This window comes from Prosopis cineraria, unplaced genomic scaffold (assembly GCF_029017545.1).
Source record: "Prosopis cineraria cultivar Desert tree isolate PC_DT_omini unplaced genomic scaffold, ASM2901754v1 PC90, whole genome shotgun sequence".
Classification (NCBI taxonomy): domain Eukaryota; kingdom Viridiplantae; phylum Streptophyta; class Magnoliopsida; order Fabales; family Fabaceae; genus Prosopis; species Prosopis cineraria.
Window position 1 is genome coordinate 23,830 of NW_026555417.1, and position 19,217 is coordinate 43,046.

Below are 19,217 nucleotides of genomic sequence, written 5' to 3' on the forward strand. Positions count from 1 at the left end.
CTCATCTATATGATGAGCACCCAAACTGGTTACCTGAGAAAAGGTCATCAAGGTTGAAGTCAAAATTTATATATTCATATATATATATATATAAACAATCTGTATAAATAAATATTATATTTACCACCTGAATATTCTCATTCGACATTTCTTTTATCAATCAATTTTATTGGTGGAACATTAATTTTGTATACATTTTTATTTATTTTCTTTGGGGGGCGTGGAGGCCCTCCTTAATTTAAAAGGTGCCATCTATTAATTCAATGTATATATAATTGACCTTTTTTGGCCTGAAAATGTAAAATTAACAATGAATCTGTATCATTCATTAGGTCATATCTCACATTAATGGCCCAACAATCCTCCGTATTATATATATATATATATAAGCGAACCAAACGCTTTCAGAATCACTCTTCACTAACAGACATTCAAACAAAGTGACATTAAGCAAAAAATATGATTTCTCTCATTTTCTTCATTGTCTTCCTCTTCTCATCGTCACCCTCTTTCCAAGCTTCTGCTTTAGATTTCTGTGTTGCAGATAAAGCAGGTCCGATCGATCCCAATGGATTTTCTTGCAAAGATCCCAAGAAAGTCATAGCTAGGAAGCACGGATACGCCAATTTTGGTGGCGTATCCGTGTCGGATACGCACCGGACACGGATACTCGCTCCGTGCGAGTACGTCCGTGTCCGATACGTTTTTTATTTGGGCGACACGGTGCGACACGGCGAGACACAGCGTCGACACGGCTGACACGGCTTTGACGCTGGATGCTGCGTTTTGCATAAAAAAAATTGCCTAAATAAGCAGATCGAACCTCACTCACTTTTGATTCTGACCTTCTCTCCCAACTCGCGAAATCAGTTGGCCGTCGTTCTCTTACACTGAGTTCGCGAAATCAGATCAAACCTTCCCAGATCGCGCCGTTGTTGTCCTCCGACCTGCCGTGCGCCTGGTTCTTTCGTGCTGCTAGCCTCCTACGCATTCTTAGTTGCTCAGCTCACCGGCGTCGGTCTTTCGTCCGTTCAGGCATTCACTGGTTTACACTTCTCTCTCTTTCTCTCTCTCTCTCTCTTGTGTCTCTCAACTCTCAAAGCCTGAAACTGAAAAATGAATAGATTTTATTATTTTATTTTTGATTTATGTTAAAGACTTAAACTTTGCTTCAACTCTCATGTCCAGTTTTTTTTTCCTTTTGACCGAAGCTCATGCTCTGCCCTCTTCTCTAAATTTAATTTTTATTTATTAATTTAATATATTAGATTGCAATGTTCATGTGCAGAATTTATATTTAATGCATGCTTGCTTTCTATTTTTATGTTACATGTTATTTTGCTTAAATCTCAATCTGCATTTCAATGCTTTTAGTCATATTTAATTTTAGTTTATCTCAATTTTTTTTAATTAGCTATGGCTACAGCAAATAGTTCTGGGGGAAGTATTAATTCAGCAGCCCGTTTTTCTTCTATAAATGAGCTACAAAAAGATGAAACTCCCTTATGGTGCTATGTCACTTTGGTGAATAAAAATAGAGACATACCAGGAGGTGGAAATAGATATTGGAGGTGCAATTATTGTAACAAAGAATTCAATGGCTCTTATTCTAGAGTTAAGTGGCACTTGTTAAAAACTTCTGGCAAGGGAATTGCTATATGCTCGAAAGTTGATGAGTATTGCCTAGCTGAGATGAGAAAATTACAAGAAGATGCTGATGAGAAGATCAAGTCAAAGCAAGTGCCATTACCACCCCCGGCTGAAGGTTCATCTCCCTTATATCCTATGACAAGTGAAAGCAACCAAAGCAAGAGAAGGGCAGTAAGTCCATTAGAAAAGGCCTTCCAACAAGGGGCAAGAGAAAATCTACATGCTGAAATTGCAAGAATGTTTTATACAGGTGGTCTATCTTTTCATTTGTCACGCAATCCATATTTCATTAGTTCATATCAATATGCTGCGAACAACATCATTCCTGGATACAAACCTCCTGGTTATAATGCATTAAGGGGTCCATTGTTGCAAAGAGAAAGAGCTCACACAGAGAAGTTACTTAAACCAATTAAAGGAACTTGGAGTTTGAAAGGAGTGAGCATAGTCACAGATGGTTGGACAGACGCTCAAAGGAGGCCTCTGATTAATTTTATGGCTGTGTCTGATGGGGATCCCATGTTTTTGAAGGCAGTTGATGGATCCAAAGAATATAAAGACAGACATTATATGGCTGACTTGATGCGTCAAGTGATTGAAGAGGTCAAGCCTCAAAATGTGGTTCAAATAATCACTGACAATGCATCTGTTTGCAAATCAGCAAGTAGGCTTATAGAGGCTGAGTATCCCACTATTTTCTGGACGCCATGTGTTGTGCATACGCTTAATCTTGCATTAAAGAATATATGTGCAGCAAAAAACACAGAGGCAAATGAGATTGTGTATGATGAATGCCATTGGATAGAGGAGGTTAAGGATGATGCTGCTTTTATTAGAACATTTATCATGTGTCATTCTATGCGATTGGCAATTTTTAATGAATTTATGCCATTAAAATTACTTGCCATAGCTAACACTCGCTTTGCATCCACCATTGTTATGCTCAAAAGACTCAAGCTCATTAAAACTTCACTTCGTACAATGGTGATAAGTGAAGCATGGAATGCTTATAAGGAAGATGATGTTGGAAAGGCAGCCACAGTGAAAAACTTGATCCTTAATGACTCTTGGTGGGATAAGGTGGATTATATACTTTCTTTCACTGGACCGATTTATGACATGCTTCGGATGGCTGACACAAATAAGCTTATACTTCATTTAATTTATGAAATGTGGGATTCAATGATAGAACAAGTGAAGGAGTCCATCTACAAGCATGAGAATAAGGAGCTTTCTGAGTATTCAGCTTTCTTTGATGTTGTTTATAGGATCATTATTGATCGATGGACAAAAAGTTGCACTCCCCTTCATTGTCTTGCACATTCATTGAATCCTAGGTTAGTTATATTACTATTGCAATATTTTTCATTCATAAATTATTTAGTTTTGTTCTTAATCCTTTTTGTTTGCAAATGTTATAGGTATTATACACCCCAATGGCTTGAAGGTGCTCCCAATAGAATTCCGCCTCATTTAGATAATGAAATATCATCTGAGAGAGTAAAGTGCCTTTATAGGTACTTTACTGATCCTGAGGAGAGAAAGGCGGTCTTTCAAGAGTTCCCAAAATTTGTTGGAAGTTTAGACTTCTATTCATCATTTGATTGCTTGCAAGATAGGTGGAATTTAGAACCTAAAGGGTGGTGGTTAAATTATGGTTCTTTCACTCCTATTCTTCAGAGGCTTGCATTGAAACTTCTAGGCGAACCGTGCTCTTCCTCTTGTTGTGAAAGAAATTGGAGCACTTACTCCTTTATCCACTCATTGAAGAGAAACAAGATCACTCCTAAAAGAGCTGAAGACTTAGTTTTCGTGCATACTAATCTTCGTCTCTTGTCAAGGAAGAGTGAAAAGTATCGCAATGGGCAAAGTAGAATGTGGGATATTGGTGGAGACACTATGGAGCCATTTGATGCTGTCAATAGCCTTGAGATGGCAAGCTTGTCACTTGATGAACCCATTTTAGAGCAAGAAATTATAGGAGAGCCTAGTAATGTAATGGAAAATGAGGATGATGAAATGTGATGCATTTGATAGTATTTTATATTTTTTTGGATTGCTATGCATTTTGATTGTTGACATATTATTTACATTTATATAAAAAAATATTATATATTGCCGTACCCGTATCCTAAAATTTTAAAAATTTGCCGTATCCCCGTATCATGCCGTATCGTATCCGATACTCGTACCCGTATCTGTGCAACCTAGAGTCACCGTGGATGACTTTGTTTTCTCTGGCTTACATGTTCCCGCCAACAGCACAAACTTGTTCAAGTTTGGATTCAAACCTGTGTTCGATGCTCAGCTTCCTGGCCTCAACAGTCTTGGATTCTCCATCGCTCGTGCAGACTTTGAGAAAGGTTCAGTTGTGCCGGTGCATTCACATCCTGGAGTTTCAGAAATCACTTTTCTTTTGGAAGGAAAAGTAAACTTCGGGTTCATTTCATCAGACAACACAGTGTGTCAGAAATCTCTCGTGAAAGGAGATGTTTTCGTTGTTCCTCCTGGTTTACTGCACTTTGCCTTCAATGAAGGTACGTACGTAACATAACACTGATGAGTTTTTTTAGTGTTCATGATCATCATCATCTTCGTTGTTATTCATTAATTAATGCTATTAATTTATTCGTTTCAGGGGACACTTCAGGAACAGCAATTGTAGGGTTCAGTAGTTCAAGCCCTCCGGTTCAAGTTTTGGACCTCGCACTGTTCCAAAGTAAGTTGGCAACTCAAGTGGTAGCATCGACCACTTTGATTGATGCTAATGAAGTGAAGAGACTTAAGGGTGTTTTTGGAGGCTCGGGATGATAAAATGTGAGAAAATTATCGTTTTCAATAATTTGTCTTATCGTTGTAATAGTTACCTCAAAGCATATTTGGCAATGCAATTAATATAATGGAGAAAAAACGATTCGAGTATAAAAGAACATTTCTTTGATTGCGTACAAGATAATTGATTTATTTTAATTTCATAAGAGTAGATTTAATTAAAGGAGAATACCTTAAAAGAAAAATGAAATCAAAAGTGCATGAGACGTGGTAAAAGATAGATCAGTCTTAAGTCTTATCGACAAAAAATTTTTAATTTCATTAAAAATCTTAACAAAAATAAAAAAAAAGTTGAGTAAATCGAATATACTGACTTCATTTCAATATTATTGTTGAAATTATAGCAATATAATCTTCCATTTTTAAAATCTGTACATACCTTAGTCCATCAATTTCTCATTTTATTATGATATTCCATTAAAGAGGAAAGATACTTTTTATTAATTTAAATTCATATAAAATAATTTCAAATAATTAATTTGCCCTTAAACTTAAAATTTCTCATTCTAACCATGTTTCCCTTAAACCTCTAGACGACGCTGAAACCTCATTGAGTTCTTCTGTCTAAACTACAAGGCCACTTTCTGGTTCTCATTAATAAATTCTGGGAAAACTCCGGAAGTGTGTTTTTGGTCACGGGAATAATTTATTTATAGTTTACTAATTTCATCTGATGTGATGTAATTTCAAATTTATAATTTTATTATTATATAGCGTATATAACTGAAATAACGAAACATGACATCAAGCTCTTTCCTTCTCTCTAGCAGTCATTTAAACAAACCTTTTTACGTCAATTAATAAAAAATTGACTTTAACCAACAACAAAAGTTAGTTTAGTCTTTGAATCAAATCCCATTAATTATTAATGTGAAGACCCTATTGATTGATGATTTGATATGTAGATTGATTGTATAAGTATTATAAGGGCTCTTGACATGCTTTGGCCTTGATGACGGTGATGAGTCCTCAAAATCTAACTCATTTAAATTTTTATTTATATAAAAAAAAGAAAATTGACTGAAATAAACAAGCTTTGGTCAACATGCCAATAATGGCTTCCTGCTAATTAATTGGACGACAGTGCCTACTCAATCTCCCGCGCCCATCATCCTTCGGAGTTCCGCAGGAATGAGTCCCTTTCACTAATTAATGCATTCACACAAAGTCTCATCGGACCTTGCGATCTGCAATTCCCTGCTTATGAACTCTGGAATTCAGGCTCTACATCTCGAGGGCCAACTATATACTATACATACGTTCGTGTGTCCCAGGAAGCGCATCCTTTCACGTAAGTCTGTATCAAAGGTGTGTTTATCGGCTTTATATTAAAGGTTAAAAGATAACCATTAATCTGCATGAAATTTTGCAAAATATGATAAATCATAAGATGATTATAGTCATTATTAATTAATTTGATATGATATATAATTGGTTGGTCATAACCATGTATTTCTATTAGATTAAGATATGTAACCAAAGTTAATTTATCTTTTAATATTTTTGGTATAATGAATATATATATATATATATATATCACACTAACATGAAGTGACTCCAGCCAAGCTTGCAGCTTAATTATGGTTATGGATAAACCTCATGCATATGCTATAATTTTATGATAATTGAAAAAATGAACATATATAGACCGTATTTCTATGAATCTATAACACAGCTTGCTAAGTAATTTTATGTCGTCATCATTTGGCCAAGTAGGAAAATGCATTAGGTTGACGATAGACATCATGTGACTGTACGTTGATAGTTTGATGTGATCTTCATGATAATATGATGAGAACATAGTCAAAGGTTTCAGGATAAACATAATCTACAAGAAGCAAAATCAGCTGCTGAAAATGGATCATAAGATGATTATAGTCATCATTAATTAGATAGAGTTAATTGGTCAAAGTCATGTATATGGGATCATACTTGTCTTCTGCAGGTTCATGTCCTCTGGCCTCTCCAACGTAAAGTAGCCTGTGTCAGCACAAAATATTATACTCTACGTTGGTCTAGAGAAACTATAGGTCTTGCATTGTCAACTGGAGACAAACGAGATCCTTGTATATGTTAATTAAACATAGATATCTACAGATATAAACAAAGTCAACGCATTCTTTGATATTCTTTATATATGAGTATAATATATTCTCCTTTTTTTTTTAGAAAAAGATCAACTGAATATAATATATATTCTCGGTGGTTATATAGATGAATAGCATTTCACTTAACGAAATAAATTAAATTGGATTCATGAATGTGAGAAAATAGTAAAACATTATCTCTGTGATAAGTTGAGCCATGCATCAAGGGTATAAATAGGTTTATATATGCCACTATCTCATTTTGTAGCTTAATACTAAGGAAGAGAAGGTTAAGGTATAATCTCAATTTTCTCCTCCTTCATAATTTATAGAAAATCAAGATCTAGTGCTGTAGCTTGAAATATATGTTCTACCTTTTTCTTTTTTGTTTTTTTTTTTTTGGTGTAGAAACTCTCATCCGATCCATCTTGACCAATGGTTGAGGGTCCACTGCTCTTGTATATATAAATTAAACCTAATTGGTAGTAGTCTACCCTTTATATCCTCTGAATCTCAAAGGTAAAAAGAAAAGCTTTAATGAATGTTACGGTTTTCTTATTTATTTTGCATCTTTATTTTATCATTTTCTCAAAGATGTAAATACAAAATATCATTGTCAACGCCTAGCTATATCAATGGCAGCATCACTTTCCTTGTTTGGAGGAAGATCTTAGATTTAACGTTGACATGTTTGTGTGCTTATATGAGTATATAAGTCTCCATGTTCTATGAGGAAGGATTAGGTTTAAGTATATAATTTAAAAAAAACACACAAAATATTATTCTGTAACTTTTACGAATACAAGACCGCACCCTAATTTTTTTTTTTTTTTGTTGCCTTGTTTAGGGTTTTTGGACAGAATGATGAGACTTGTTCAAATCGCTATAGCCCTGTGCACATTAGCAGCGGGAATAGACGCAGCCGCTCCTATAGGTGTCAACTACGGAAGACTAGGAGACAACCTTCCCCCTCCGGCCGAGGTGGTGAAAATGTTCCAGCAAAACGGCATCACCAAGATGAGGCTATTCGACCCTGACGTTAATGTCCTTAACGCCCTCAGAAAGACCAACATTGGTCTCGCTCTAGGCATACGAAACCAGGATTTGCAGCTCCTGTCCACCAACATGGACGCCGTCAACGGCTGGTTCGCCGCCAATGTCGAACCGTTCCTCAACGACGTCGCTTTCGAATACATCGTCGTCGGAAACGAGTTGGTTCCAGGGGAACTGGCCAACTTCATCCTTCCGGTGATGCAGAACTTTCAAGTCGTACTCGATGGTCGGAACTTGAGCAGCATCTCTATGACAACCTGTGTGGCTACGTCCGTCTTCGCAAATTCATATCCTCCTTCAGCATCTGTATTCGCAGACAATTCGAGAGAGGTCATGACAAGGATTCTAGGGTTCCTCGCAGCTCAACAAAATCCTCTTTTGATCAATCTCTATCCCTACTTTGCATATGCGTCTGATCCTGTGAATATACGCTTGGACTATGCTCAGTTCACAGCACCAGGCGTGGTGGTTCAGGACGGAGCTTTAGGATATACGAACATGCTTGATGCCATGATCGATGCGTTCTTCTGGGCGATGGAGAAAGTGGGAGTGAATAACGTTGGCGTGGTGGTGTCTGAGAGTGGATGGCCTTCTGGTGGAAATGGCGAGATCACGAATCCGACAATGGCTGCTACTTACAATAAGAACTTCGCTAAGCGGATCACAACACAGAATGGAACGCCAAAGAAACCAGACGCTGTGATTCCAGGTTTCATTTTTGCAATGTTCAATGAGAATCAAAAGCCTGCTGGCGTGGAGCAAAACTTTGGACTCTTCATTCCTACATCCAGGCAACCTGTTTATCCGGTTTTTCCTCTTTAAAGTGAAATTCTTGAAAATTTAAAAATGTAAATTTAAAAATGCTTGAAGCATATGATGCTTACAAGTGAAATTCATCAATAAAATATAAGTATCTAATTACTAAAAAAAATATAAGTATATTAAGTTGATTAATTTATACTTTTACATTTAAATATATTATTATAACGTTAAAAACATTATATTATAATTTTAGGAAATAAAAAATTAATATTATGATTTTGTGAAACATTAAATATATTATTATAACTTTAAAATTATTATATTATAATTTATTCACCAAAAAAAGTTATTGTAATTTTACATGGACCATTGATAAGGTCATAAGAATTTATTTTTTTTCAAGTTTTTAAAAGAAATTATTATTTTAATTATGGATTTAATAAATTGATTTTAATACTTCTAATTTCAACTGTGAGTTTTCAATTATTAATTTTAGGGTTAATGTGGAATTTGGATGGTTTAAGGGCGATTTGAACCATATACTCATAATTAATACTCCCTCCATTTAAAAATATAAGGCATTTTTTGAGAAGTTGGATGTTCAAATGTGTAAGGCATTTTTAATTTTTCGAGATATAATCATTATTTTTTTTCTAAAAGTGCACCTATTGATAGTGACTTTATATTTATTATAGGGTGTTTAATAGGTGTAAATATAGAAAAATAAAGTTAATTTGAAAATAGGTAACTACTTTACTGAGGATAAGATTCGGTTAAAAATACCTTACATTTTTGAACGGAGAGAATATATTTTAAACCCTGAACAATTAAAGTTAAAACAATCTTATCCCTACCATTAACTCGTAACTAGTTGCCATTATTTTAAGTATTGTAGGATACAAAATTTTTTTCTTTCTTTACCTCCTAAGCTCACTCCTCCCTCCCCTCTCTTCTCTTCTCCCTCCTTCCCTCTTAGACTTCGATGCTATGTCCACCATGGCTGAAGAGACTTAAAACTCTCTCCTCTCTCCTCCTTTCATTGGACTCATAAGCTCCATGGTGATAACCATCAAAGCTTACTGCTTGCTAGTCTAACCTTCTACCTCATGCAACCTTTTTGTGAAATTGATGCCAATGCATTGTTCTCCTCTTCCTCCCCCCTCTTTCCCAATCTCTCTCTCCTTATGTGGCAATATTAGATCCCTGTCCACTAGAAAAACCTTCACCAAAGCCTCTACCTGACGTTATATAACAGGGACGTCATAACCTATACTACTTGAGATGATCGATGAGCTTCATAACTTCATTGAAATTTCATGGTTCCCCAACTGCATCACTCCTTATTCCTATGTTGGTTCTGCAACCTTTCTCTATAACTTATACTCACCTCCCCATCCTCTAATTAAGTTCATCTCTTTCAAGTTCACCTTTAGAACCTCAAGCCCATCCATCTTCTTCTCTTCTTCAAAGATGTCACACATGTTTAGTAGAAAAGATAGTCAAAAAGGTAGCCAGCTTCTTCTTTGAACATGTCACAAATCCTTCTTCTTTTCTTCGAATAGTTCAAGCCCTTCCATCCACTTGAGGATTGCATGGTTAGAAAGGCAACAACAAAGGCCTCAACAGAGGTTGCTCTAGTGCAGAAGAATCTAGCATAGTCACATAAGGTGTTGTGCATGGATTTGATGATAAAGAATTGAGGGAAGAGAGAGATAAGGGGGAGAAAAGAGGGAGATAAATATGCCACCTAAAGGGGAGAGGGCCAAAGATAGAGGTAAAGAGGTAGAATTCATTAGCCCATAAAATCAATGTTTATTTCAAATTAACAGCAGAGACTAGATTGCTCAAACTTTAATTGTTTAAAATTTAAAATGTACTAATTATGATTATATGATTCAAATCATCCTTGGATTATAGTTCAAAGTTTAAATTGCATATTAATCCAATGTTATCACATTTAGATATTAAGTGCCATTTTTAAAATGTTTATTGTAAAATTCTTATCTTTTTTTTTTTTACCAAATTGTGAAATTCATATCTACTAAGAAATTACATAAATATTCTATCAAAAAAATAAATTACATAAATATATATAGAATTCTCATCACTTAAACAAGTAATTGGAAATTCGAACTCATATATGTAACAACTTTAGTTTAACCAAAAGATAGACAAATATAGTTTTTGCTTTTCATCATTAGCAGAGTCATCAAGGTAATCTAGGATAATTTTAATTTTTTTTAAAAAAATAATAATTAGCAATCATTATTATCATGTAAAGCTAAATTTACACACACACATTACAATTATAAAAATGTTTTCTAACAAAAAAAATTATGCAAGTGTGTTTAATCCACATGCAAGCACATATGCATGTGATAGAATCAACCATATACCTTACAATTGTACCTTTATTTTAATAGGTTTGGTTTATCAAAATATAGGAAAATAATTGTGAGATATCTTTTAATTTATGGGAGTTTGGCATGTACGTGGAGTTTATCAGATTCAAGTATTGTTTTTGATCTAAATATGATCTAATTCAAGTTTAAATATCAAATATGCCAATAAAAAACTTCAACCAAATTATATTTAATTAGGTCGTATATATGGGTTCCAAGTCTTGAAACTTAATAGTGAGGGATAATGTCAAAACTCGTAGATGTGATTTTCATGGAAATAAGCAAGTGAGGATTCCAAATGTTCAGCCTTTGAATGACATTATTATGTCATCTATAACGATCATCTCATATGCCTAATTTATGAGCCTTTGTTGTTGCATAACATCTATATAAACCTCAGAGGGTTCACATTTACAGCACAGGATCACAACTAATACAGACTATGGTTACCATAGCTTCTTAAGTTTCATGTAGTAAATAGCCATAAGTAAAAACTCATAACTATATATAAGGGAGTTTATCACATGACCAAGGGCAAAAATTCATGACCATGTTACCTTATCAAAGTGCTCTTTTAGATCTCAAACAAGGTGATTGAGCATTCTGGTAATTTCCATTTGTAGGTTCCTTCAAAACAACATTTAGTAACCATGACACAATATTACAACATTACACTATTCCCATTAATTTTGGTATGAGGGATCTAGATATTCTTTTGTGCAAGATATGTCCACAAACTCTAATTTATGTTTTCCAATAAGTGCAATCCTTATCACATGGCTTCAAATAATGTAGTTCTTTCTGCTAGTGACGACATGAGAAATCAAGCCAAGTTTGTGGCTTGCATATCAAAAGGGATGAGGAAGAGAGGGTGTGGGAAATCCAAAATTTATGTTGATAAGGTTCTTTGCGTCTCATCTATCATTAATAGACTTGAAAACAATGGTTGTAATAATAAACTAATATAAGTTTAAAAGTAGGAAATTATTGGCTAATCTTCTTATAGTGACTAACTTTTTATTATGGTTTGCGTGAGATCCTTGTTGAGTAAAAGACTCAAATGTTTGTATCCCTATATGTTTAGATGTTGTCCCCAATAAGTTCAAGGGATTTCAATGTGAAGAAATTATCATGGTGAATCAGGAACAAATTCAAATTACCCCAATCTCTAATTAGTTCAATTTTTTGTTAGATTCCGGCAAAAACTTCCCTTGTACTTTTCTTCATAATATTTTATTGTTTTAAGTATAAATTCATGGTTACCTTCATTGTAGATTAAAAGTAATCCAAGCTTCAATGTAAAGGTGGGAGTAGGTGTCATGGCCGTGACTTTGAATGGCATAGTAAAAGACAATGCAAAGGAAAAACCTGAATCTAATACCATGTAAACTTCTAGGTCCCAAATCAATATGAGTGAAATAATATTGATGTTTACAAGATTCACATACATTTAGGCTATTCCCTCATATATAGTTATAGGCATGTTTAGCATATCCTTATATGATATAGTTTTGATTATACTAATATTACGATGCTACTTTATTTATATCTACATTTTAGTACAAGAAATATAGGAGATATAGCTTATCATTAGGAGAAATTTTTATATGAACCCAGTACACTACGTTATCATGGTCTATCTAATAAATTGCACTAATTCGATCAAATAAAATCTTATGTATCATTATTTTTTTATGAATCTATTTTTATAATAGAATACTTATTTACTTTCTCGCCTTTTCTCTCTCTACTATCATTAATATTAGAATTAATTTATATTTAACGCCATCGAAATGTCATATTTTTATTTGCTGGACCATGGATGATGTGGTGCACTAAGTCTATCAAAAAATTTCTCTATCAATTGTAACAATTGAAATTTTAAATTGGTTTTTCTTGAAAATATAATTCAGCAATCAAACTTTAACCATTAAACACATACCATGGTAGAAAAGTGTCTACCATGATGATAAAGAGTAAAACTTATTTTTTTTTCAAACAATACCATGATATTAATAGGTTTACCATGATACAAAAAAGCAAGAGTTATTATTTCAAAACTCTATCATGGTAGAAAAGAGTCTACCATAGTAATTAAGAGTTAAAATCTTTTTGATAGAAGCTTACCATGAGAGAAAGAACTTTTCTTATAATTAAAGCATTTCTCAAATTAGACTACCATGATAGAAAAGATTAAACATAGTAAATATACCTACCATGGTAATTTAAGAAGTAAATAAATTAAACAAATAATACCAAATGGAAAACTAAGTTAAATAAGTTGTACCTAATGGGATCTCATTGAAAACAAGTATTTAAAATCTAATGAAATGTTAAAAAGGGGTAATTAAAAGTGAAGCATAGTTTCCAAGGTGCTAAATTATTCAAAAATAAATTAAAAAAGGGTAAAAGTGTTAAAAGGACTATTTCAAAAAATATATAGAATGAACGAGGGTATTTTTGTCTAAGGAGCAACACATGTTGTGGTATGTGTCTCATGTGTGATATTCTCCCCTCTGTGCCATGCACCGTGGCCAATGACACTTGCACTTTGGTACATGACATAGAGAGGATATTCTCCCCTCTATACTGTGTGCCATGGCCAACAATACATGCACTATAGCACAAAATGCCTAACAATTGTAATGACAACATGTATAGTAATCTTAAACTTTAAACGAGCATAACTTTTCATACACTTGTTTGATTCAAGTAATTCAAGTGTCCACATGAAACTTATTATAAAATCTAGCTAATTTAGGGGAAAAATTCCTATCAAAAGAGGAGAATTATAACATATCAAATTTTAAATGTTGGAATTTCATTTATTAATGAGGGTAATTAGGAATTCAAGTATTAATTGAATTAAATGTATTTTTGAATCACTATAAGATGTATTAAGACCTTGGATAACCTTAGGATTGGATTAAGATAGGTATTAGGCTAACTGGGCCAAGGTAAGGGGCCCAAAACATAGGCGTGCCATCCATCATGGTGCATGCATGGTTCACTATAGTAGACAAGCATTTTTATTTTAAATCAAATGCAAACTCGCATTTGAAACAAGAGAGAAATAGAGAGAAGGAGTAAGACACAATAGAGGAGAGCATGGGGTCTGTTAAGGTTTCACTCTTAGACCATTTTGGAGGCCTTCTAAGCTAGTTTAACATCCGAATAAGCTTCCTAACTGTTCCTTCTTTCCTCTATGCAAAGTTTCTTAATGTTTGGGTGTTTGAAGAAGATGATTTGACTCTGCCATGGTAGAAATGATTAAAAATATACTTATAAGGCACTATTATATTAGAAAAGTATGAAACATGAGTTTAATAAAGTGAAAACCTCATAATTTTTAATGAGACCCTAAAAGAGCAAGTTCCAATTCAATTCAAGACCAATCATAATATAAATTAGAGTATAAAAGTACACGGAAGCATGAAAATTTCACCTTATAAATATAAATATTGAAAATAATATTAAAAAATAATTTCCTTAAAAGACTTGTGAGCACTTACTTACTAATTAACCCACTAATACTCACCACTTATCTCACATTTTAGTATAATCCTATCATACTTCTCATTCAACAAGCATAAACATAAATTCATCTTTCACTCAATTAACTAACCATGGCTCTCATAAGCTTGCTCTCAAAGAGTTAGCTAATTTAATCTATCAAAAATACATACTCACAATTAATATGCACTAACATTCATAGTTAGCAATGTATAAATATACAAAATATAAATCTTCTACACATACACACTAAGGCATTACAAACAATTACTAATTGTGTGCCTTTACTTCCTTTTTCCTTTGCATCTATGAAGTGTCACCTATAAAAATATTAGCAACGAGGAGTGAGATAAACATCTCAGTGACTAAGAAATTCCTAACTTCTAACATATATTCAAATAGCATTTAAGGTTGTGTAAGTATGATAAACCCATACCCCAAATAACAAAATCACATATAATACCACATATTTACATAAATATACATGCACAATCATCTATCACCTTATAACATCATTCCTTCTTATTGAGTCCATGGGCTACCAAGTAACAAGACTGAGTTTAGATATCCTGACTTACTCCAAGCTCTCCAATATTTGAGAGGTAACCTAGCTAAAGGTTACTACTCTCCAAACTTAGACCATAGACTCTCCTGCCTACAAGGTGTCATATATTTGCTGGTACACATACCTACTCCCAAAATGAGTATTATCGGCTAAGCCAAAACCACACCTAACCCTTATCAAAGTTGGTGCAATAACTAAACAACTCTGGGCACTACCCAGATATTGTCCATACCACATGAACTTAAATATACTCTCTTAAATTACATGGTGAACTCCCACCTATCTATGTCACACATGTACATCACATTTATGATCATGTCAGTCTCATATTCTCAACATTTTTACCACATATGCAAATCACATATTTATCAAAAATTCATAATTTTACAATAACAACAATTTATGATTCCACAATAATTCATAATATATCACATTCAATACTCTAGTTTATCACTCAAGCTTGCAGTACATAAATCACATACACATACATCTTTTGCACATTCTCATATATATGCATGTATGTGTAGTTCATGCTTACACTTTTTTCCTCAAGAACATCATTTATAAAAAAATATACAATAAATGCTAGAATTAATATATGAGAGAATTTAGGTTCTTGATTACCTCCACCCCTTGAATCAATCAAAAGGAAAGGTAAAGCATGCTTCCACAGGGTCTCCAATCATGCACAACATCCACAAAACATTAATCTACAATCAACATCATAGAGTTTATCATTATCAATCATAGCTATGTGCCCAATGCTACTCATGACCTAACATAACACTCTAAACTCATTCTGCCAATTAATTTAGAGTTTTTATTAACTTTATTAAATTCATGGGACCCCTATGAGTCTAACTAAACCAACTCTAACTCTTCATAGTCCATTATTTAACCTAAGGATTATTCATTAAGTCTAGGATTTCAGGTTAAATCTCATATGAAAGATGAAATTAATAAATTTTACATGAAAAAACTAATCAAAGATCTAACTATTAAAAATACTAAATTGAATGTCACGAACTTGCTAGAAAAATTTTAGCCAAATCCAACAATAAATAAATTTAAAAACATCAATTTACCAAAACTACTATGTGAAGATGCAAAACAACTATTATGAATGATGAAGTTAATAAATCTATAAGTAGGAAACTAATCAATAATCCAACCATTGAAAAGGATAAGTTGGATGTTATGAACCTCATGACCAAATTTAAGCTTGATCTAACAGTGAAAAGTTCATGAAGGTTGATTTATCAAGAATGCTCTCTATATATGTAAAAATAATTTTCTCTCTACTTCTCTCTCGAATGGCTATAACTTAATCTTGAATATAATATGACCTAATATAATCCCTCTCCCTCTCTCCTCTACTTAGTAAAACTCATAGTGGACTTTAATATTGGGCCTTTCTTCACATAAAAAGGGGTACCTAAACTTATTAATTTTAATTTTTCCTAAAACGCAATTTAATTAGTAATCAAACCTTATAATTTCCTTAAATTAAATTTCTAAAGAAAAACTTAATATTATATTTTTTAAATTAAATTCCTAAATAAAAATAAGACATTACAAGACTCGTTCACCACTATTAACAAGTTCAAGGACATCCATCATAGCTAACGTAACAATACGCTGTAATAAGCCTCTCTATGTCATGCCTTGTGGTAAAAGCATCATCCACCATAATGAACTACAATGCATAGCATTGAGGGAAAACTTTCAATGCACCTTAAGCTTTTGCCTGATGTTCAATTAAGGCACTCTAGGTGTCCACAAAAGACTTAGATAGTAAGCTAACTAATAGCCAGTTTCAATACAAAATTTCAACTTAATAAAAAGTTGGACACTAAGAACTAAAACTACTCCTTTATCACACTTAAAACATTCCAAAGGATTTAAAACTCACACCAAGTGCCAAAAGCCTAAAACACCTACCTAGATCAAGTCCCTATGAATTAAGACTACTTGTTCAATGCACTCAATCACAAATGCACCACATGCATAGCATTTTGATTCCTTAACCCCAATTTCAACAAAAACTATGGGAAGGTCAATATAACATGAATTCATGATCTAATCACTTTATAATCATCAAAAGTAATATCAGCTAACTCCAAACCTACTTACACCAGTGTTTAGACCTTGTATTACTTAAACAACACATCCTAGGGGGCTAAGGCACTAAATACAAATATCAATTATAGTTAACATGAATTGGTGCAAGTAAACCAAAAAATATGACCTAAGTTGGAAATGTATCATCATTAATTATACATGTAAACAAAAAGGAAAAGGCATACTATAGGAATCACATATTCCTATGCCTCAGGTGACTTCTCCTTAACTTTCCCAAAGCTAGGGCATTTAATATAGAGAATAGGGGTAAGTATAACTACTAAGTAACCAATGAAAAACTCTAAATCATACACATGCAAGTTAAATTAATTAAGGCATGCAAAATGGGAAATTATAAAATAATTCAACATTATTATCACATAATACAATGCAATGCATGATTATCCATATCTCTAAATCTCCATTATTGATGACTAAATCCATATATTACACAATAATTAAGAGCTAAACCTATGTGATTAGGATAGTCCAAGATTTCCAATCATGAAGATGACCTAACTAAGGTTTTACTCTTATTCTCAAACCATGGATTCCCCCATCTCGAATATATAGGTGTCACAAGACCCTGTGACTAACTTCGCTAGTTGGGATTTAAAAGTAAATCATATTACCACCTTTACTAAGTGGAGTTTAAAGGTATAGCAATATACCAAACACTAAGGCCTCAAGGTATAAGTGTGATCAATGTGGATACAAATCATTACTCCAGTAAGGCAAACTCTCACCATCAATATAATCATGCAACTCATCATATAGCACAAATAAATTGCTCAAACATTCTTGTTTTCAATGTTATAAAAGTAAATTTTTATCGAAACTACTTATTCCATCTTATATACCAAGTTGCACTTGCATAAATCTTTCTAAAATTACAAAAAAAAAAAAGCTAATCTATGTTTAAAAAAGCATAATTCCTAAGTGCAAAATTAATCATACCCAATCTAATAAGCAATAACACAAGTTAGAGATCCCCAGGTTACCTCAAACCTTAGAGAATTCAAAGGTTACCCCCTAACATGACTTGCTTCTTGAGTTAGGATCGAGCTCAAAACCCATATGATAATAATAATTTATAATTATCAGAACTAATATCACTAACTAGCAACTAAATTCATACTCCCAACTCCCAAAACTCTCACTTTAATAATCTATTTTTCCAACTATAAGCTCAAAATTATAACAATAAGTTTATTAAGTCTGATTAATCTTATTTAGCTCTCATTAGCTTAAATATCAACAATTAGAACACTTAACAATCCAAATTTCTCCTTCAAATAGATAGGGTTCATCCAAAATCCTAGCCCAAAACTTATAACCTTATAAAATCCTTAAAACTTGGTTTACATAAGTAAAATAACTCTTATTCATCCCATTAAAACTACTGGGTTAGGACCCATGGTCTAAAATAACATGCCCAACCATAAAACTCAGTTTTAAAATGTGTAAATGGAAGGAAGAGAGAAGAGGGAAGAGGAAGATATGCCTAACTGAAATCAAGCTTAAAACTCCTCCAAAATGCCAATTAAGGGTGAGTATCGGTCAGTTCAATCCCAAAATATGCAAAATCAATCGATCAAATAACACTAAAAATGAAAGCCGAATTGAACCGAACAAACCAATCAAACCGAATAAGGACCGAACCGAAATTTGATAATTCAGTTTGGTTAGTTAATTTGGTTTTTTGATTTTATATTGGGCTATTGAAATTGGGCCCATTTTTTTAAATATTAAAACAAACAACACTACAAAGTTGGGCCTTTTTTGTTATTCATTTTTTTTAATATGAGCCCATTTTAATTACACCCATGTGACATAAAACCCAAATATTATAGAGGCATGGATAATCAAATAAAAAATTTATAAAAAATAGGGTTGAGAGTGACTAACCGAAATAGGGTTTCAAGTGATGTTATCATTTTTTATTCTTTATTAAAATAAAAAATAAAAATAAAATGGAATAATTTATAAATTAAATATAATTTATAAATTAATAAATTATATGTAATTTAGTTAATTTGATCTATTTGACTTTAAATTGTACTAACTGAATCAAACTGATTAACTAAAATATTTAAAATAAAAAAATGAATCGAACCGAAAAATCAAATAGATCAAATCAAACATACAAAATTCAATTCGATTCAGTTTGATTTTTGATTTTGATTCGGTTTTACTCACCCCTAATGCTAATCGACTCATGCCGTAACTAAC

General features: G+C 33.0%; 2 protein-coding genes across 2 annotated transcripts; both read left to right on the forward strand.

The window, feature by feature from the left end:
* Positions 1-1,416: 1,416 nt before the first annotated feature.
* Positions 1,417-4,461, forward strand: LOC129295329 (uncharacterized). The gene is made up of 4 exons (XM_054933847.1): positions 1,417-2,987; positions 3,072-3,671; positions 3,862-4,187; positions 4,289-4,461. Exons 1-4 carry the CDS (start codon positions 1,417-1,419, stop codon positions 4,459-4,461), a joined length of 2,670 nt encoding a protein of 889 aa, XP_054789822.1.
* Positions 4,462-5,698: 1,237 nt separating this feature from the next.
* Positions 5,699-8,451, forward strand: LOC129295326 (probable glucan endo-1,3-beta-glucosidase BG4). The gene is made up of 2 exons (XM_054933840.1): positions 5,699-5,773; positions 7,417-8,451. Exon 2 carries the CDS (start codon positions 7,431-7,433, stop codon positions 8,442-8,444), a length of 1,014 nt encoding a protein of 337 aa, XP_054789815.1. The 5' UTR covers positions 5,699-5,773; positions 7,417-7,430; the 3' UTR covers positions 8,445-8,451.
* Positions 8,452-19,217: the final 10,766 nt, after the last annotated feature.